General features: G+C 43.7%; 1 protein-coding gene across 1 annotated transcript in view; it reads left to right on the forward strand.

The window, feature by feature from the left end:
• Positions 1-10454: 10454 nt before the first annotated feature.
• The window catches only part of SLC17A6 (solute carrier family 17 member 6), a 47163-nt gene continuing 34627 nt past the window's right edge, over positions 10455-22990 (forward strand). The window contains exons 1-3 of the mRNA XM_079967590.1: positions 10455-11568; positions 15028-15280; positions 17206-17324. Coding sequence (XP_079823716.1) covers positions 11483-11568; positions 15028-15280; positions 17206-17324 — 458 coding nt within the window. The 5' untranslated portion in view covers positions 10455-11482. The remainder of the gene's footprint in view (positions 11569-15027; positions 15281-17205; positions 17325-22990) is intronic.

The following is a 22990-nucleotide window of genomic DNA, read 5'->3' on the forward strand; positions in this document are numbered from 1 at the left end:
CCTTGCTGGTAGAGGCAGCTGATAGGAGTTGAAAGTCCAACAACCTCCAAGGACCACAGGTTCTCCACCCTTGGCTTAAGCAATGCAGAGCAGTGCCTTTGGTATGCACACCTAGTACTTAGATGACCCTGAGAAGCAACTGAAGAGGGCAACCTCTGCCCTTCCTAAATGAGGACTTTCTATAGTCCTAACAACCTCTGCTTGTAAGTTTGTTAGGAATAATCTCATGTGGTTTGAAACACTGAACAGGAGTAATGAGCCCCTGCTACCTTCCCTAAATATAGCCTTTTACTAATCTGACCCAATGGCCAAAGAGTTGAAGACATGGACTGTAGGATGAAAGACTTCTGCTGCAGAACCATTCTGTCTATGTGCTGCTTAGTGATCTTTACAAGGTCATTCTGCATAAGGGCTGAGAAGTCACCCATTCTCTGTTTTGCATCCTCATTTCTCAAGGTGCAGTAGGAATGAAGCCAGGCAGGCGCGGGGCGGGGTGGGGGGGGGACACCTTTATGTATCACTGACCAAAAATAATCCCTTTGTTATCAAGAGGGAAGACTATTCTGTGCTACTAAGTCTCAAACAAGCAAGAATGAAACCTTTCTCATAGGTTCAGTGACCCCATCCCACCTGCCAGGGCTTGTTCTTCTCAGATTTTCAGAAGAGTTGCTAAGGCCTTTTTATTCCACAGGCTTCTTGGGGTTCTGGGTTACATTATTTTTAGCTCTCTCTACTGCTGTTGCATTTAAATTCTTTTTTTAAAAAAAGTCTTGCCACTTGTCCTAGTCTTACCACTCTTTTAAAAAACGCAATTGTTCTACGATTTACATTTTAATACAGTTGTGCAGCGAGCCTCCGCGCTTGAACTAGTGTGTCAAAAGGCTAATTGTGCATTTAAAATAAATTGCCAAAACACTGACACACACCCAGGGGGAGCCGCTGGGAGGGAGAGTGTGGACAAACATTCCTTATCAACCAGATTTCCTCCTTTCCCTTCAGAACAGGTTACAACATGCCAGAAGCGGGGTCTTCTGGTGAGGTGTGGGGTGAGGAGAAGCTCATGAGAGGCCACGTGGCAGCTATTTTCTCAGCACTCACTGCAAAGATGGTCCAGTGCCTATCCTATCCATTTTTACAGAACAAGTCCATTACACAAGGCTGGAGGCAGGGAGGGTTTGAATGAGCAGAGCTGTCCCTCTGCCTAGCTTGCCCAGCTAAGCTGTCATCCTGCTGGCTGCCAAATGCCTGGCCTGCTGGGAGTGCCATGAAAGGCCCTCAGAAGGGCATTCTGGAGATGGGGATAAAGTGAAGCTAAGCCAAGTCTCATATCCCAAGGCAGTTTCACAGTCTTGATGCAGCAGCATGGGACCTGATTGCTGTGCCAGTTTTAGGCTGGTACAGCAATCTTCGTCTCCCTCCAGGGGCTACAGATGTGGCAGTGGTGCCTCCACTCTGTGAAGCCCTGCCAGCAGGGAGCAAAGGTTTGGATGGTGTCTTTTGCACTTCAGCCATTTAAATTTTCAAGTAAGCCAAATCAATATACCATCCTTCCAAAAATTACTTTAGCTAGGTCTATGGATCTTTGTGTGCAAGGGACCCAGCAACCACTATAGTTGTTTTATAAGAATTGTGTATGTCCTAGATCTAAACATTTTCCTTTCAACTGAAACCTGCTACAGTAATTGAGACCAATGTATCAAATGCCGCAATCTAATACAGAGTTTAGTTATGCTGATGCTCATTCGAAACAATGTTCTTAAACGTGCCAATTCTGAACTAAACTGAAGCTCACTTGTTATGGTCAAGGAACTAGATTGTTTTCATTTGGCAATACTACAGGCCTTCATTGACTACTACAAACTTGCTCTGGGCTGTTTCTGACCCATAGCTGATAAAATCCTCATGGCCAACTTATAAAGAAGTAAATTCTTCCAAAACACACCACATCTGTTCACGCAGGCATTTGGTTAACTTACTTATGGAGGGCAATAGCTTGATCTCATTGATGTTTTGGTTTATTGCATTTGTTGATGGGTTGTACTGTACTATTGGATTTTTTATATCACTTTTAATTCTTTGTTATGTTTTGTTGTCATATTAAGTACCTCACCCTGAGATTTCCTTTAATTATGCGTGGTCTAGAAATATTATGCATACATATCAGCTGTAGAGTTGACTTACTGTTTTTGTACCATTCCCTGCTCATTTTCAAGAATGATGCCCAAAAGCCTAAATACATCTACCAATAACCGTCATGTCCCACTGAAATCAAAGGACTGACTCATGTGTAGATTTGTTAGTAAAATAACCACTACTTGTAGAAGAGCATTCAAACTTATGGAGATATTTGCAGTTAAGCCCAGCAATTGTATAAATCACTCCCTCCTTCCCCAGAGAGTAAAGTTACTCTTGCCAAATGTGTCTGAGATTATAAACATTTAAATGTGAATATTAACATTTGCTAGATTTGGGGCATGAGCTGTTATACAATCATGCAGATCCAGGTGTTTTGGACTAGAGTTTCCATCAGCCTCAGCCAGAACAATTCTAATGGGAGTTGTAGCCCAAAACATATGAAGGGCACCAGGTTGGAGAAGGTTGGTAAAGCCTGCTTCTCAATATTTTCTCAGAGCAGTTTAGACAAAGGCAATGCTTCCTCCATTTGCAGACCAAACGAGAGCATGTATATCTGTTGGCAGACCCCCTCAACATGCCTAGTGACTGCATGTGTCACTACAGATACAGAGGTCAGGGCACGCAGTACAGTTCTTTTAAACCTGAATAAGGGGGAGTTAAATTCCACTAGGTATCTTTTAGTCATACCAGGATCAGCTGGGGGGAAAAACCAAAAAAGGGGAGGGGGAGAAGAAGTTGATATTTGGATAACAAGTGGCTGATTTATAGGAACAGGAAGAACCAGCTGAGCAAAAGTTAGCATGGCAAGAAAAGGTGAGTAATCGTGTTTGGTCTCCTGGGACTCAAGGCTTGGCAGCTGATGTGAAGGTAAGAGCATATGATTTATGACATGCATTGACAATGTGACCAGCAAAGTGCAGAAGGCTATTAATAATTGTTGTCATAAATACTCCACAAGCAGGAAGTAGACTGCAATGCTGTGAAAATCGGTGTATGGAAGCAGAACAAAAAAAGTGGATCTGATGGGTGGAAATGTTAAGCAGGAGAATGCTCCAAGGACTTACATTCTCATAAACATACATTGCCTTCCTCCCATCACCTCAGTATGGAAGAAGTTCCACACCCAGAGAAAGAAATCACCTGTTTTCTCCTCTTATTCCACACTCAGTGACCACTTTTTATCACAAAAACCTGATAATACTTGCCACATTACATACAAGTCAGATGAATTAGTCACCATGTGTTCCCTCTTTAAAATGCCACCAAAGATTGGACAATAATGCAGATGGTCACAAAGGGAGTGGCTCTCTGAACTAGCCATCTAAATGAATCTAGCAGACACAATATTATTCCCCCCCCCATCTTGTAAGCAGAGCATACTGGTATAAAAAATATATATAAGATGAGTAGATTTATGTTGTACTTTGGTGTAATAGCATCTGATAAAGTATCTTCTCAGATTTGGTTGCGTGGTTTGGTTTCATTGGGGTTCTTTTGTTTCTTCTAAGATCAAAAAAAGGTGGGAAGAACTATGATATTAGAAGAATCCAGAGAAGAAGCATAATTTTAGAAGAAACCAAAGGTTGCCAATGAAAAATGTCAGCCTTCAACCTGTTTCAAAACCAGGTATCTGCTGTACCGCAGCTGAGGACTAGCAAAAACTGAACACCCTGATGTCGTGTGCTGTTGTACAATGCATGGCTACTGGCACACTCATTAGTGATGACCTAAAATAAAGTGAAATCTTTCCTCTGCCCACATTTAACAATGTGTTGTTCAAAGGTTCTCCTTGGGGAGATAAAAGAAATGCTCTAGGTAGCTATATTACAAAGCAGCAGCCATAGCCATTATCTTGCACAGGCTCTGTCCAGTCCTTTTAAAATTGTTAGTTCTTGTTACTTTATCTCTTGTGGAGACAAAATAGCACTGGATCATTTCTGTTCCTTCAAATATATCAATTCCTTTTGCTAGAGAAAAACGTGCACTAGTGCTGACCCATTTAAGGGTTCACACAAAAAAAAACACACAAAAGGGGTGGAGAGAGGTGGATTAAATGAATTCATTGTTTAGGGAGAAGATGAATCAAGATACTTCTGCTTGATGTAATACTAAGGTTAAAGACAAAGAACAGAACAGAAAAATGCTTTCTGAATGATTATCATATACTTCATTATGACTTATTTCCCCCATATAAATTCCAGAGTTATTTTAAGTTTGGGAGTGTCTGACATGGCAGAGGTGGTGTGTCCTGTATGGTACTTAATTAGAAATTCTAGATTTATGGAGAGTTTTCATTTGCAGAAATGCAAGCTTATTTGCAGGCAAAGCCATTTTTTATTTTTATCTATTGTTCAGGAATTAGCATTATTTGTTGTCATTCTATTAGAATATAATACTGATTAAGCTAACTCATCCAGCTTAAACAATGTACCTGGAATCTGAAGATATTCAAGCATAAGGATCTCATTACTGGTAGCATATAGCAAGGGTGGCCAGTGGTTTGTTGTAGGAGCCTGCATTCCAGCTCAGTGTATTAGCAGCCTGTTGAAATGCATGACTAAGGGCAGATAACTGAGCCAGGAAAGGAGCTTGCCCAGCAATACAAGTACGATACAAATGGACAAAGAAAGAAAACCGTTCCCCATCAGTTATCTTCACCCCCTGCTTAATTTATGTGTAGCCACCTACTGTCAAATCTTAGGAAGAGGCTCAGATCACAACTCTCAAGGTCATTAGGCCAAGATGGTGAACAGCAGCTCTGCTTAGGAACCTGAAGATAAACGCTGCTCCTATATAAAACTAATTACAAAGGCGTCCTGAAGAGGCCTCATAAGCCCCCAGCTTCTTCTGAATTTACCTCTACAGAGGAGTGGAGAAAACCTGAGAAATGACTGAGGTGCGATCATATCCATGAAAGACCCCTTTCCCCAGCCAGCCACATAAGCTCAGCAAGGTGGGGGATGAGAAGCATTTGTGATTGAGTCCATTGGAAAGGTAGTGCTCATTTATCCTCCAAAAATGTCCCACTGTCTGTCAGGCTGTGACATGTCTATGTAGCATTGCAACTCCCCCCCTTACCCCCCTCCTCTTTTTCTAATCACTCTTTTTCTTTTAACAGCATTCAGAATTTGAGTAAGTGAAACTTTCCTCACACACACACACAGAGAGAGAGAGAGATAGAGAGATAGAGAGATAGATAGAGAGATAGAGAGAGAGAGAGAGAGAGAGAGAGAGAGAGAGAGAATCAATCAATTTCAGTATATTGGGCTGCTAACAGAACCAGCGATCAATCTAAAACATAGCCATTCACCATCCTAACCTAGATGAAAATTGCTTCCTGAACAATAATTGCTTCCAGAGTTTATTCTTAAAATCATAAAAATGCCTTCATTCAGAAATCCCCAAAGCAGTGGGACATCAAGGAAGTAAGCATACACTCTCCCAGACGTCTCATAGTACATGAAATCCACACTCTTGCTAGGAATGGATATTTTGCCTCAATGATCCTGCAGTCAGAATCCATCATGGCAGAGCATTCAGCTGAAAAGTGATGCCACCCATATGACAAGCTGCAGTGCTTTTCAGCATCATGCTTGGCTCTCCATTGTCATATCAGAATGCAGTAACTGGGCGGGGGGGGGGGGTTCTTGGTAACTGCAGTCCTGTTGGCTGCTGCTCAGGCAGATTTGTCTGCTTCCAGCCAATGCCTGAAAACATTGTGATTTGTTATTGCATGATGGCCTTATCCAAAGCCGCAGCTGCAGCAGAGACCAATCAGGTTCTCCTTCCACTAAATCTGTATCCCTGGAAAATGGCACCATACGATGTAAAGACACAACCAGTTTATGAAAGCATCATATACCTTTTCTCATGAAAATGCAAAATGTACACTAGAGTTTAGATACAATATTGTACATTATCTTAATGCATCAAAAAACGGGGATGGAATATAAAACCTGAAGTATTAACTGATCTACTGCAAACATCCCATACATATCTACTATTAAGTCACATAAGTTCAGTGGGGCTTAATTCCAGGGTATAGACTCCAGCCAAAGAAATCTATTACAACTGTTCATTTTATAGCATATATGATCTAATTTCTAATTTCCCTTTTATATATTGCATTAAAGATTTCCAGCTTTTCAGAATTACTTTATATTTTTGTGGAGTCCTTATGAGTGCTGTAAACTCTAATAATTTATCTTTGTTCCCACATTTTCTTTATTAACTGTGTTTTACTTGGTCTTCAGCTACTTTTCCAGAACGTGCTGGAGGTATTCTTGTTAATGTAACAACGTATAAAACCCATATCTGTTTTCCTAATGGGGCAAATTCAGTGTCATAGATGTTTCAATTATGTTGCCAGTAGGTGGCCAAGTTGTTTTTTTCTGTTCCTGGCACACCACAATGAAACAGGAGATAAAGTAATGACTAATTCAGCCACTTAATTTGACTGTCCTAGCTGCTACAATCACACAACCAAGGCTAGTAAAGACAATTAAATGTTTTCTGGTTGTGCTATTTGTTTATGAATGAATAAGAAAGATATTCAAATAACATACTCTTTTCTCTTCCCCTCCCATCTAAAGTTAGATTGTAAGCTACCTGGACTCTGCAAAGCAGCATGCACACTGATGGTGTACTGCACAGAAATAAAATAGTAATGCTTGCAAGATATTGTTCACATTTGTTAGGTACATGGTGTTGAACTCCAGCTTCCATCATCCTTGGCCAGCATGGCCAATGGTCAGGAATGATGGGAGCTGGAGCCCAACAATATATGGAAGGCACCAGGTTGGCTACCCCTGTGTTGGAACTATAACGTTTAGTCAATCAACCAGTTAGATTAATACATTAAGAATCTTTTTAATCATTCAAATGAATACCTTTTGAGGAGCAATTTTTTTAAAAATTAAATATTTTTTGATAAAACTATTAGCTTGCAATCTTATCCCTGAAATCCTCCAGCTGAGTCATCATTGAAAGTGGTGCTATTATTGCTTTGCCAGTAGACAGTGAGCTTCGATGGAAGAAAGATGTCTTGGGATGCTTGTGGAAGGCTCTTCCAGCTGGAAGGATTCACGAACCAAATCCTGGCACTGAAGCAGCCAAGAATGGGTTGTATGTTGGACATGCCACAGGGGAGGTGTATCCTACACCGATTCCTTAGTCCATTGCACACCCATAGTGGCAGGAGGACAGAACCTGCTGGGAATAAATCCCAGAAAGGCAAAATGGAGGATTATTTCTGTGTGTCCCACCGCTGCCCCCCTTGAGCTGGGTATCTACACAGTGAGTGTATGCCTCGCAGGCTCAAGTGCGAGCTGAGGAGCATCAGGGCTTCACTGAACTGCTCAACTGGGGGGTGGAAGAGGCTTCCCACCCTCCAGCTGGACAGATCAGATGCCTCAGAAGGCATCTGCCCCCAGCGGAGGGAGCCCCAATGTTTCTCCAGCTTGCATGTGAGCAGGAGAAGCATTGGGGCTCCCTATAGCTGAGAGGGGGTGCAGGAGCATTTTAACGGAGCCCCAACCCCACCACAGGCAGCTGTGTGCTCCTCAGTGGAGCAGTTTAATGAAGCAGAGGAAGGAATAAGCTGTATCAGGGCCTCGCCAATGCAGCTTGTTTCTCCCTCTGTGCCGGTAAGAGGGCAGCGTGGGATGGTGGCTTCACTCTGCAGTATATCACTGGTGAAACCACTGCTCCTGAGTCCCTCTGCTACCAATGCCAGCTGGAAGGAGTCAAGTGTGATATACCGCAGAGTGAAGCTGCCATCGCAGTCTGCCCCTCATACTTGTCCTGGGCGAAGTATCAATACATCACCCAGGCTTATTTAGTGCAAAAGGCAGTCTGTGTGGGTTTTCTTTTCTTCTTTTCTGTAAGAAGCTATTTAGCTACAGATGTACAGCAGAATCCTAATAAATACAAAAGTTAGCTGTTCCTATTGGGTAACCAGCAAGAATAGAAACCTCAGTCCAAATAAGTACTGTATTCAAGCCAGCAGTGAAATTGGGCACAGGATAATAAATTACTACTACTACTACTACTACTACTACTACTCCTACTATTACCAGCATTAGAAAATTCCACCTGCTTTCTACTCAGTCTTTGTCAATACTATAGCAAGCCTTCACCTATGCCTTTGAAGGTGCACGATCCCTCAGCAGAACCATATGCTGCAAAGTTTTGCTAAAATGTACCATCTTAGATTAGGGACACGGGTAGCGCTGTGGTCTAAACCACTGAGCCTAGGGCTTGCCGATCAGAAGGTCGTGGTTCGAATCCCCGTGATGGGGTGAGCTCCCATTGCTCGGTCCCTGCTCCTGCCAACCTAGCAGTTTGAAAGCACATCAAAGTGCAAGTAGATAAATAGGTACCACTCCGGTGGGAAGGTAAAACAGCATTTCCGTGTGCTGCTTTGGTTCGTCAGAAGTGGCTTAGTCATGCGGGCCACATGACCCAGAAGCTGTACACCAGCTCCCTTGGCCAATAAGGCAAGATGAGTCGTTCGCAACTGGACCTAATGGTCAGGCATCCCTTTACCTCTACCTTTACCGTCTTAGATTACAAGTAAGGAATAGCATGTTTAAATAAATAGCCTCGGATAAATAGCCTTCTTCATATAGAACACTTGCAGGTTAGGGATACAGCTGTGGTTTTTTTATTATTCAGTTGTAGTGGACCAATGGAGACAACCTTTTCCTACTGTCTGGGGACAGGCAATTTGTGGTAATATCACAAATTTTATGGTATTTTTTTTAGTATACCTATAATCCTTTGCTTATTAGGGACCACCACACATTCCCCCCCCCCCCAATGCTTTGCATGGGTAAATTCTGATTTATAAAAATGTTCAAACATAGGGGGGTCTGTGGCTTGGCTTTTGAAAAATATGAGTTCCTCAGTAATTAGCTAATTGGGAACCACTGCTTTAGATTATTGAAGGCCAGAGGATTTCTGGCCATATGACTGTGTGACCCCAAAAAACTGCAGATGACAAAAGCTACTTAGAATAGGCATTTTCACCTCTCTGTCACTCAAAGGAGAATGTATCTTCTATAACTTTGGCAATTGTGATGTGTTCATGTATTTTTATTTAGAACAGTTGTTCTATTAATGCACACATGCATGCAGATTAGAAAAAGTAATAATCATCCAATTAAAAATACAGATTTATTTAATCTGGTGATAGCATTAGAATTTAGATAAAAGCTACAAAATTGTGCACTTTCCCTTTCAGCACCGAGAAATTTATTTTCCTAAAATAAACTCTGAAGTGACATGAATCAAGGTAACATACACAAGTCTGGAAAAAAATTAAGACAAACAAAACCTTTTACTTAGAAATGGTAATATGTAAAATATCATAATTTTATTAGACATATTTTCTGCTCACATATTAATGCAGCATTTTACAAAGCAGGAGGAACTGATTATGAATGGCCAGTGAAACTGAACACCACAGGAGTAATTAATGGAAGTCTTGTCGAACACCATTGTCCTTCCACCAGAGGGCATCCTTAGTAAAAACATTTTAATCACAGCAACATCAGTGTATTTAGAGCACAGCAACAGGGGCACATTTTTATCAAGTAATTAAGTGTGTTGGTACCATATATTTTTTATGAATCAAGTGATCAAGGTCCAAATTCAAAATGTGCACATTTATAGGTAGATGTTTTGCCTTTCATAAAACTATACTATTGCCATCAAAATAAATAAGAACTGAATAGTGCTTTTCAATAATATGAAACTTGTCGGAGTCACTACTGGAGTATGAGAAGCCCCTGCATAGTCAGATATTCTGTCCCTTTCACATTCCTGACATCTCACCAGGATAAGAGATTTCTACCATAATATAAATTATTGGACTATATTTTGATCAGGAGAAGCCAAATCTGAGCATGGCAGTTTGGGCCTATTGTTTAGGAAGAATATATAAAATATTAAAATGAACTATCTATACATATTAAGGAAACACACACACAAATCAAAGATAGATACTATGGACAACCAGTCCAGAGTAAAGAAATGTCATAAAATATTATGCCCATAAAATAAAGATTCAACGCTTTCCTAATTATACAATCTGAGAGGTGGCCTTACTCATCTATTTATTATAGCTTTTTACTAAATCTCAGAAGATTTGCTGCTTTGTTTGCAGATCACTGCTTAAAATGGTGTCTTTTTAGGGAGGAAGTGTTCAGTTTATTTTGCTATACTGCAGCAAAAGCTGCTGAAATGTGCTCTAGTGCTTGTACTGCGCAACTGGGTCAGTCAATGCTTCAGGAAAGGGAGTCAAACATGGGAATCCGAAAGTTAATTGTCAGCGTCTCGTAAACCCCCGTTTTCTTTGAGAAGTACACTGCTCTCTGGAAAACCTGGAGACGGAGAGATCTTGACTCGGCTCCTCTTTGGTTTCCATGGCATCCGCTCTTCATTGACTTCATTGTAATGAGCCCGCCCAATTCCCCTGGAACATTGATGGTGGAGGAAAGCTTCCGATTGCTCTCTCCGTGGTGCTGAAAACATTTCTGAGCACGCTCTGTTCCTAGTGCGCTATCCATGGTGCTGAAATCTCTCTGGGAGGCGCGGCAGTGAAAGAAGGTGGCGAAGAATTGCCAACTACGTCTGAAGGTGTGACCCCTGCAACTCTGCTTTAGACCACTCTTTCCAGCACTGGAGCAACTGGTTGATGTGTTGCACACCAGTGCCAGAGTTTGTAACACAATCATCAGGGATTCACCCAAATTGGCATGAAGTAGGCACTGGGAAGGTTTGTATTCATCCTCTTTTGAAGTCTACATCGTCTGACGACTCACTACCTCTACCTATCCCAAATGCAGTAAACTAATCAGCACCAATCCAGGATTTTACTTACAAATTGGACTTTGAATCCAGGCGGTTCTCTTTTTTCAAACTCGCCATGGCTCCTCCTGCACCTTTTGCTAGTGGATCCTTCACCTCCAGGAAGACCTTCTAGTTGTGTCTCACAACTTCTGTTCTATTCAGAAATCCGTGGGCTGTATGTAGACACTCAATCGTCTCCTCTTTCTGGCGCTGGCTCTCCTCCTTTCCTCGGCACCCACAGTTACACACATACACGCATACAGAGAATCTCTCTCTCTCTCTCTCTCTCTCTCTCTCTCTTTCTCTCTCTCTCTCTCTCTCTCTCTCTCTCTCTCTCTCTCACACACACACACACACACACCTCTTTATCTGGATGCACACCAATAGCCATTTTATGGAGAAAAGTTAGACATGGAAGCAATATGAGCCATCATCACTGTTTATAAGGGTGCCCTAGCCAACCAAGTGAACGCCAGTTAAAACCTTTGCAGGAATGGAGTCCGTAAAACAAAGGATCCTGACCCCTGGCAAGGAGGGGCTGAAAAATTTAGCTGGGAAATCGCTGGGTCAACTCTACAGGTAAGGGATGGGATTGTCTTTGGTGGGTAAGCATATTTACCATTGTAGAGCTTCTTAAACTGTGGCTCCTGACTTCACTTCTGATACGAGGATAATTTCACATACAGCTCTGGCCAAACGTGGGTATTATTTGTGCTCTTTGGGTTTTGCTAGCTCGGGCTTTAACTTCAACAAAATAGTATCCAAATGGTTTTGATATTTAAGCATTTAACACCCTCAGGCACCAGTGGTTTCAATATATTTGTTTCCAGACATTATCTTAGAAACACAGTCAGAAAAATCATACCAGTGTTGGGTAATTTATTCATTTTGTTCTGTGTATTTAGGACCTCACAATGAGCAATGTAGAAAATGCTTTCTTTTATGGGAGGGAACCCTTTGCACTGTATTTGAGTTTTGGTTTACAATTTATTTAAAAGAAAGTTTTTTCCCCTCCCCCCCCCAAGGAAGAATTAGCACGGTTTTCGATTTGGATTCCCCATTCCCCAGTGTATTCGCCCTTCAGACGAAGAAAAACATGGAGATGCATAAATAATTGATAATCTAATGTCTTCTTTCTGGAACACACATAAAAGGTAGACCATAGGAAAGAGACACTGAGGGAAACGGGTGTCCTCCTACTGAACCACCCCTTTATCCTTACACAGAAATGTACTACAAAAGAAACTGCTTGAAAAAGTACCGCAGCAAACCTTAGTTACAAAAATACATCTGAATTCGATATCAATGGTTCGTCAAAATATTGCAGCCTCCCCCTTAATTAAACCAAAACCAAAACGAAACTAATTGGTAGTTAAAATAATAGCATTTGAGAATGAAAAGATAATGCCAAATTGATTAATTTATTAATCTTAAAAAATAATAATTACTATTTCCCCTTATGCACATTCAGAGTGGCAGGTTAATACTCGAATAGGAAGGTCACCTTTGGTTGAGCAAAGCCACCATTGCGGCAATCGAAGCGTTGTTTTATTGGAGAATATTAGGCTACTTTAGGGCAACATCTAGAAAAAGAGGGCTGTACTAATTTATAAGCCAAAAGGTATGCAGTAATTTTATTGTAAGAGCTGGCCGTACAACCCCAAACACACCCACCCACCATCCCATGTATTTGCTGTCATGCCCAGCCACGTAAATATCGCCTTATTTTTACTAGAGAGGAAGAGGACAGCAACGAAATATAATAAAGGCAAAATGCTGATTTGTATGACAATCTAATACTCCCGCTATAGTCTTAAATAATTTTACAAAGCTGTCTTCGAGAATAAAGAGATATACAAACTGTGCATTTTTTCATGGTTTTTAAAAACAAATATTGTATTAAAATGTCGAATTAACTCTAGGAATGCTTAATTTCGCATTAGGCTTCGCGGGAAAAGCAGGATCTAGTTTTCTGCTCTTGATCTTAGAATTGCCTCTTTACCGTTCTGTTTCTACAAGTCTTTTTTTCTTTTTCTTTCTTTTCTAGGCATACAATAATAAGTGTTGGGAAGGAATATTTGTATGATTGTGTGAGGAGGCAATGTAAACATCAGCTATTATGTGTTATTTCTGATATTGCCTGGATGAGATTAGGATCGGTTATTTGATGTTATGCTGTGTTATGTTATATTGTGTTATGCAATTAAGGTCAAGGACAGAATTCCTTGAAACTCGATATATGCATAGTATGTGTACACACACACACACACACACACACACACACACACAGAACATAGTAAAATACACCATATCATACCATCCAAAACCCAATCCCAATCCCCCCTCATCCAGGCAAAATAATACATAATACACAATCGTTGATTCTAACGGGAAAAACAACTTGCATCCCTCTCCCCAAACTAGCCAGTAAAGGAATATGTGAATAAAATTAAACCCCCTTACCCACGTACTTCTGAGTAATCCCCATTACTCAAACAGATTTACTTCTGGGTAGGCATGTATAGGACTGCTATGTTAATTCGCTCAACTGGCATAGGATCCAGTACGGATCCCCGTGATGAAGAGAAAAACACTTTTGATCCTAAAATCAGCCGGTCCTGTTCCTAGATCTTAACCAATCTGTCTTTACTGACCTAGATCTCGAAGGAGTGAAGGTCACTGCTGCACTCCTGTCCGAAATTTCTAAAATTAGTACCGGGGGTGGGGGGTGGGGTGGAAATCCCTGCAATGGAAGATCGGATTTGCAAACCGAAAGACAAACGGAATAATATTTCGATCCCATTTCCAAGCCTTCCTTTTGTGAAAGGAAAACGTTTTTCCTCCGATGGAAAAACTAAGGGAAATTAAGGCAGGCGCGCAACTCGAAGGGCGAGAAACGGCAGCGTGCCTGGAATCAATGGGAATTCAATATTGCTAAGGAACGTTGGGGTGGCCATTCAGATCCCTCCCCATTTGCCATAACAGCAGTGAGAGAAAGGGCGCTCGGCTCGCCTATGCACTGGCTGCTTATTCCCACCCACCGAGGTCCTCGAAAGGAGGGAAGCCTTGCTTGGGAGCGCTGAGTTTTCCACACCGAGGGAGCCGTGCGCCCATTACACGTTCGTCGGTGTCTTTTAAACCTCCAAGCGCAGGCTTCCCGACAAGGAAGGCCTTCATTCGCGGCCGCCTTGGGATGTAGCTGGAGTGCAGGCCCGGCTGACTGAAAAAGCGCCAGGCGGCCATTTTGAGTGCTGGCAGAAAAACCAGACAACTGGCCGTCGCCTTTGAAAGAAAAAAAAAGACGCCCTTTCCCTTCTCAGTAGGCCTCACCGGGCCTGCACACTCCAACCCCCAACCCCTGCTTTATAAGAGAGTTCAAGCCCTCTCTCTAAAAGGCAAGCAGACGTGGGTTTCGGCCCCTTTTTCCAGGATATGTTTCTGATTGCAAAGTAGCCCAACATGGCGTCTCCGCAGTCGAACGCCTCCCATACATGAGGAGGCACATAAGGAATGGAAGGGAGGGGGAAGGAATCAAGAAGCCTGGCAGGGGCGCCTCATTGAATTGCTTTGTGAAACCCACGCAGGAGATGGAAACGTTTCCTAAATCACGCCTGCCAACTTCTCGGGTGTTGTGGCGGGATATTTGTCAGTGGTGAGGGAAATAAACGTGTGCCGAAGCCCCCTTTCCCTTTCCAAACTTTAATGTTGGGCAGATCTCATCCGCAACAGAAGGGCCCCGGGTTCATTCTTGGGCCTGAAACGCTGGAAGGTCAGGGCAGACAGTACTTCCTGAACTAGGCGGACCAAGGATCTGGCTAAGTGGAAAGCAGTACACTATGTTGCTACATATCCCCAGCGAGGTTTAGCACTCGCTAAATTGATTTTTAAGGCACACTCCTGGTTCAGATTAAGCCCTGAATCTTTAACCTTGCTTTCACCTCTGCCACCCACTCCGGGCAAAAATAAAATCCTGAAGATAAATGAGGCCAGGGGATTGGAGTCCCTTGACTGAGATCGTGTCATCTTTGGTTTGGGCAGAGTCCTCGAGAAGAAGCAGAAGACCGGCGACACCATCGAGCTGACGGAAGATGGGAAACCCTTGGAGCAGCCCGAGAAGAAGGCGCCCCTGTGCGACTGCACCTGCTTCGGGCTCCCGCGGAGATACATCATCGCCATCATGAGCGGACTGGGCTTCTGCATCTCTTTTGGGATCCGCTGTAACCTGGGAGTAGCCATCGTGGACATGGTCAATAACAGCACTATACACCGAGGAGGGAAAGTCATCAAAGAGGTGAGAGAGAGAGAGAGACGTTGAGACAGTTCTCCTCTTCCACCTGCACCATCATGACTCCCAAACGCCCTTCTGGCGTCCATTTTAACAACATAGGCTAGACTCTAAGAGAGGTGGCCTGTATGTCGTCGTTTGACTTCAGTGTTTAGGGAAAGGTTCTTTAAGCAGAACTGAAAAAACCATTGCAAAGAGAGATGAATCCATTCATTTGGTTTTGATCCATTTTTTCCTCCTCTTTCTCTCGTTCCAATTCATTCACCCGCCTTATTCACCCGCCTCATTTTCTGTTTCTTTTTTCTTCCCCCGTTTAAAACCAGACTCAGTTTTGCTGTCGTTGGTATGAGAATTTGGTGCACCTGTTGGCTTTTCCTACTGCTTTCTTTCCATGGAGCTCGGAACGGGCTTACATGGTTCGCTCCCCAAGCATTTTATATTCACAGCCCTGTGAGGTCGAGAAAGAACGTAGCTGGCCCGAGATCATCCCATGAGCTTCCTGGCTGAGTGGGGCTTTGAACCTAGGGTACCCCACCCATAAATTAAAAAATGTAGCTCCCCCACTTTCTTACACACAATTGTATTTTAGACGACGACCAGCTGCAAGGAACTCGTAGCCCAAGGCACACCTGGAAGCAGGTCCCATTGAGTTCAATTGAACTTACTTCCAATTAGGTGTGGCCAGGAGGACCGCAACCGCAATCGATTGAAAATCCTAAATTATTCAGCTGTGAATGGGGGTGAAAGGAGTCCAGGAGCCCGCACCCCACCCTGAGTCGGATCATGAGGCTCCGCTTCCTGCTTTCGCCTCTTCAGTTCAAACCCAGAGCTGGTCCCAAGCTCAGACTTCAGCCGTGACATGGCAGCGTCTGCGCTCCGCACTTGCCAAAATCGATAGGGAATAGGGCAGAGATGGTCCCTCTGGACAACTGCTATTTTAGACCCTTAAACATACTTATATGCCTAATAAATAATAATGATTACACCAAGCGGCCAAAAACGACGAAAGACGTTTGTTTTTCCCCTAGCTCTCTGGAAACTTCGGAATTAAGGAGATGAGGGTCCATCAGTTGTTTTTTACATCGCGATTGTCAAATCAGGTCCGTCTTGGTTTTTTAAAAGCGAGGGAAGGAATCTTTATTAAGAATATGAGGAAAGCGAAGCAAATCTATATCAAACCCCTAAACTCGGAGGGAAGGTGAAGCTTAGCTTATAGGCGGATAAATGCACGTCGCTTCAACAAGTTTTTCCCCTTTATAATCGTTTTCTTTGGTGAGAAGAATAGCAAGGTGTTTGTGTCCAATGGAAAAACAAACAAATCACCACATAGTAATCGAGAACGTGAAATGGCTCACAAAATAACGCACCACCCCCGTCCCCAACCATTTCTCCCAAGGAAAAAACCAGACTAACACAAAGTGGCAAAGGTATCTTATTTATACAATGAAATAAATTGCTGGACGGATCCGTTTCAAACACTGTTGTGTTCAGAAGCTTTTGAACATTATGTTTGATTTGAACCTGGCGATCGCCCAGGATCCACTTGTGACCCTTTTCAAATATAGTCGACCCCCTCTACTCCCCAATATGCTAACCTGGAATCATAAAGTCCCAGAGTACAGTATCCTCCTAGTACAATAATATAAATACTACTAATAATTAATAATGAACAGGAATTAAGAATATATAGGTTACAGAGACGTTAGCAATCCCCATCCTTAAAAACCCCAATGTGTTTGTTTGGGATAATTGTTGAATTTAGCAGCGTCAAGGGAAACCACATTCATATTCTGTGGTTGACAGCTGCAGGTACCCTCCGTGGACCTTGGCTTAGCACCGACCTGTCCTTTCTAAATGACTGCTTACAACGCATCTTCTTTTTCTTCCCTCTGTCTTTCCTTTCCTTTCCTTGGCTTGGTCGCCTTCGGAAGAAAGCGAAGTTTAACTGGGATCCGGAGACGGTTGGCATGATCCATGGTTCTTTTTTCTGGGGCTATATAATCACGCAGATCCCCGGGGGATATATTTCATCCAGGCTGGCAGCTAACAGGTAATGGCAACCCGATCTCTCCCCTCCTCCACGTGCGAAGTAAGTAAACAAAGAGCGAGATGTCTGCTCCGCATGGTGTTGGGTTATTCTATGGTTGGTGTTTCTGCTGACAAGGGAAGAGGCAAAGAGCCGCGGGGACCTGTTGTTGGCTCAGGGCTGCTTCTTTTCTGCATGGACTGTTGAAAAGAAACAGCCTCCTGTCTTGGGGAAACCTCGATGAGCCACACTGCGGAGCTCAACCCCCACCCCGCTATGGTGCAAAGCGTATCAGCGCAGTGCGGAGTGGTGCTCCCCATCCGCCAGTACGTGGGCGCAGACTCAGAGGCCAGAATAGTTTGGCTTTGCAGCCAATCTTTGTTGGTGGAGCGACAGACTGTTTTTGTGTTAGACGAACTGAACAGAAGGGGAATTCTCTCACGCTTAGGAGACAAGGCAGGGCACCTCCAGTGGTACATACAGCCAGGACTCTGCTTTTACGCCTCTCCTCCAGCCCATCTTTAGATGGGATTCTGTTTAGCTTCTGGCATTTCTGCTCCAAAGTCCTGCTTTGAGGGCACTACTGGACACACCATCCCTGGCAGAGTCTCTCTCTCTCCCTACCAAGGATTTCTGGTCTTTTGCCGCAAATTTCCAAATGAATACATTTCAGTTCAGTCCGGAATAAAACCCACCACCGGTTCTGTGCAACTAAATCCCCATGAGACTTGCTCCCAAAGAAGCGTCTATGGCAGGCATGGCTAAACTTGACCCTCCAGGTGTTTTGGGACTACAACTCCCATCATCCCTAGCTAACAGGACCAGTGGTCAGGGATGGTGGGAATTGTAGTCCCAAAACATCTGGAGGGCCAAGTTTGGCCATGCCTGGCTATGGGATTGCAGCCTAAACACAGTTTTGCTGGGTGTGTGACTCAGTTCTAGCTGAAATCACTGCCATTTTAACCCGAAATCTGAGATTATTCTTTAAACGGTCATCGTTTATTATCGATCATTTCGGTTCATGTCGCGTCTTTCAGTTTCAACATACAGCGCCCAAGGCTGCTCATAACAATGACAACCAAAAAAGGGGGCGGAGAGTCCATGCTCCCTTCCAAGCCCAGTTGAAACGAAGTATTTTGATAGCTGAAGTAATAAAAAACACAACATTGACTTTCAGTTAAATGCTTCAGCTTAACTAAATTGATTATTGATTATAATAATCATACTCTACTAGTAGTACATATTCAGTTAGCAGATTAACAATTGTACACATTTTCGTCGGACCGAAACCCACGGGTTCGTGTTAGCAAAACACCAATCTCCTGTTTTTACATTGTTATTATTGGTTTTAATGTTACACTTTATGATATGTATTGTTCCTGGCGTTGTTTCCAGATATTATTATTCAGGCATTAAGATATTATTCATATATGAAAGCCCTGTTGTTGTTTTTTGTTGTTGTTTTTTGCACATCACTGAAACGCAGTATACTCGTTCGCTCGCTTGCTCGACGGTTCGGAACTATTTCATGCGGTCTGGCTGGGCTCTCGGTTATAACGTCTGCTTCAAGTAGAGACAAGTCCATTTGTTTCGCTCAGGTTATATATAACCCGCAGAGCTTTTTGGGAAGCTGTCGATGGGGAGTCGAGTGCGTTATTATTAATTATCCCCCCTTTTTATTTATTTATTTAAACAAAAAGACTCGGCGTATCTCTCAGATGAAAGGTGGGGGTCCTTATTAATGGGCAGCCGAAGGGGAACTGAATGAGGCGCCCGCTGCACGAAGCAGGAGAGGAAGGTGCTTTCCAAGAGAGCTTTGCGCAATGAAAGGGAAGTGCAGATGGCGCGGGGTCTTAAGGCTCCGTTTCTATGGCGCCTGCCAAGGAGGTTTCAGGCACCCGGGGGGCGATTCTACCTGTTAATTAGATCCTCGGAGGATTCCCGGGCGCAGGAGGCATTCAGAGCCATCCTCTCTGGGAGGAGCAAGGGGGGTCCTAGCGCCGCGCACTCTCCAACCCGGAAGCAGGCGGCCCCGGGCAGGGACTGGATGTTCCGAAGAGCAAAGTCTCCGCGCGTAGAGGCCCTTTAGACCAATCCATCAGCCCATGCAGACGTGCTGATCGCTCCCCGAATCGATCGCCTTTCCACCCACGCCGCCTTCTCCGATCCTGCGCTTGCAGCTCTGAATGGGGAATGTTTGTGCTATTACAAAACCCCTCCCTCTCCTAGTCCGCAGTCATGAATCAAAGTAACTGTGTTCACACACGCGCGCGCATCTCACTTGCCTATCTCTCTCTGGTGTGGGAGGCGGATGTCAACCCGATCGTCATTTCTTGCCCTGGGCAAGATTTCCACCAGTTGTTTGGCTTGAGTAAAAAAGGAATCAGGGATTTAATCGCCACCGCTACCAACCCCCATCGGAGCGCTTCAAACTACTCCGGGTCTTTATCTGCACAAATGGGAAACGGGGTAACCTAGCTGTAGATTGAATTTCCAAAGGGAAAGCGGGTGCGGGTGGAATCGGACGCAGGGAAAAGTCCTGCAGGAAAGCTTGCTTTCCCTGAACATCTCAATGCGACTCTATTAAGCTGAATTTTACTTCGGATGGGAGAGCACCACCTGATCTAGAATTTGCGCTGATTTAAGGCTGGACTCCTATACCTACTTACCTGGGAGTAAGCCCCGTTGTACTCGGTGGACCTTTCTTCTGAGTAGACCTGCATAGGACTCCCAATTCAGATTAACCGGAATACAGTGGTACCTCGGGTTACATACGCTTCAGGTTACAGACTCCGCTAACCCAGAAATATTACCTCGGGTTAAGAACTTTGCTTCAGGATGAGAACAGAAATGGTGCTCTGGCGGCGCAGCGGCAGCAGGAGGCCCCATTAGCTAAAGTGGTGCTTCAGGCTAAGAACAGTTTCAGGTTAAGAACGGACCTCCGGAACGAATTAAGTACGTAACCAGAGGTACCACTGTATACAGGTTTGGAAAGGCAGAAGTAGGACCTAATCCACTTCCCCCCCGAACCAGCTCCTGGTTCAGTCTCCCCAAAGTCGTGCGTGTGCGGGGGTGGGGGTCGTCTTCTTTAGCCCTAAATCTCTCCGAATTTATAGTTTTGCGATTATAGTTGTGCGAACTGGTAAGATGTGGAGGGAGAGGAATGGCACGTAACTAATTCGGAATGCGTTAAAGGAAGACAGCGACAAGATGGAAACCGAGGAAATGGCGACTCATGACAGTCAATCTGTGAACGTGTACTGTAGGTTTAGATGCCAAAACAAGGGCAATTCTCCATAGAACCGATCGTGGCCGATATTATAAATCAAACCTGAATGCTTAAAAGGCGCATTGAAATCAGATCACCTGCTAGGTTCTAAATCAATGCAATAGGCATTCTATCCACCATTTTGGATAAAAAGTCCAGTTGTATTTCGGGGCGGAGGGGAGCCTTGTAATACATACATACATACGAAAGCTGGGAGTTTTTATTTACAGTACTCTCTTCTGGGCGAAGGGCCCGAGGTTTCCTTAGGTGGCTCATATTAAGTTCTGTTCATAGGCCTGGATTTGGCTTTACAACAATGAATTTTTGTTCTATAGGCAAATATGGGTAGCGAGGCGACTGAGACATCCTGCTTTGGAGCAGCTGGGCTAGTGTCTCCATCCAGACCTGCCAGCCAGGCTCCGCCCATATTGGGGAAGTCATTGCGTGTTCCACCACCAAACACAATCCACAGTTGAGACAATACGAGTGAGTGGACATTTCATCCATACGAATGAATGGATGGTTCCTCCATGTGAATAAACGGATAGTTCCCCCATACCAGTGCATGGCCATTTCTTCCATAGGAGTGAATGGTTATCTCCTCCATAGGAGGATTCCTTCTCCATTCACTTGGATGGAGCTGGGAAAAAGGACTGGGGCGAATGTGCTCCACATTACTGGAATAAGTGTCATCTCGCACTGGAGCCATCTCCAGGGTTCTGTGGGTGCTTCGACACCCACAATAATATATTTGATAACCTATGTTATCTCGGGGTATCTGTCCAAAGCCAGCAATATTGCAAAGGCAGTCAATATGGTGCGGTTGTGAATCTTTGACCTACAACCATTTATCAGCGCCGCTCAATGTTCAGGGATGAGAGAGCTGCAGGGGAGGGCATCGCGTTAGCTACCTTTGCGGCAGAAAATGGCACTGAGTTGTTTTTTATGGTGAGCATTATGGGCATGGGCATAGCCAGGATTTTTGCTAGGAGGAGCAGGACTTTGGTTAGGGGGGGGGGACAGAACGGCATTGATTGGTCAGTTAGTTAGGTATTTCTATTGTTTTACTTGACCTAGGGGGCAGTTGCCCCCTGCCTCCCCCCCCCGGCTACGCTCATGATTATGGGTAAATCTGGAAACTTGGAAGAATGAGGAGCAAGGGCAGCGCTTTCCAAACTGGTCTGCGCGCTCCACGGTGCAATACTGCAGAATGGCTCCATCACGTTACAAGGGGTTTCCGATGGGCGAGAGGAGCGAGGCAGGCAGGCGGTCTCTTTGGGGAGACAGGGAGAGGGCAGCATGATTTCAGACTGCGGAGGATATGTGGCTATTTGCTTCTGGCCAGGAAGCGCCAGGCTCGCTGGTCTCCTCATCAGCAATCGACGATTATTTACTAAACCGTAATTGTAGCCATTTTCGTATAATGCCATGCATTTCCCCAATACAAAGGGGGAATGAAAGCCCCAGTTAACACACATTCAGGTGCCCATCAGAGAGCTCTTCTTACCAAGTCCATTTAGTCTCGAGTTAAAGAAGAAATAACGATTGCGCTTTTATCTTATTAGCCGAGCCTTTAAAGGAGCCGACGACGTCGCCAGTCTTCCCTGGTGCCGTCCTCCCCCCCCACCATTGACTTTGTATTTTCTGTCCAGTCAAATCCATCACAGTTGCGTGCACCCCGCTTCACCCCTTATGCCCAGTTTCAAGACGCGCAATGAACGGAGAGTGAATGAATGGTGTCGTGCTGTTAATTAGGAGCAGGGCGCGATCCCTTCACAAGTTATACTACACGGGGAACGTTTCTAAAGAGTGCAATATTTTAATCCAGTGTTTTCTCAGATCCAGTTAACTCACATCAGCAGAACCGTCAAACAGTCAATTCGTCATTCAGGGATTTCTAAGGTGATTAACTTTCTTGGTGTGTTTTTTTAACAGTGTAATCAATAAATGAACTGATTAAAAGGGTAGGTATAGAATACAGGTGATGCTTTCAGGGTTTCAGAAGACTCTAACAGGGTCAGTTTGAAGGGAAAAAAACCCCTGAAAACAAACGATCTGAAATCCATGATCAAAACTGAAAAACTCTATAAATAAAAAAGCTAGAAATACAAATAAATTGCCCCCCGCCCTCCCATTGCAAAGGATGAACACTTTATTGCGAGGGACAGCTCTAATTAAAACCTGATTAAAAACTCAAACATTAATATGAGATTAATTAATAAAATCAATTACACCGATTTAAATCAACAACACCATTAACAAGCTGTTGTCATGCGCACTGCACAGTACTAAAAGTACTCTTACGAATCAGCTCTAGCAAGGAAAATTAAATAATACTCAATACATGGATGTGTCTTGTGCAGCAGATCTTTTTTATCATGACTGAACTAAAATGACTAAAGATAATAATAATAATACATAC

The sequence above is a fragment of the Podarcis cretensis genome, assembly GCF_951804945.1.
Source record: "Podarcis cretensis genome assembly, chromosome: 1".
In the NCBI taxonomy this organism is placed as follows: domain Eukaryota; kingdom Metazoa; phylum Chordata; class Lepidosauria; order Squamata; family Lacertidae; genus Podarcis; species Podarcis cretensis.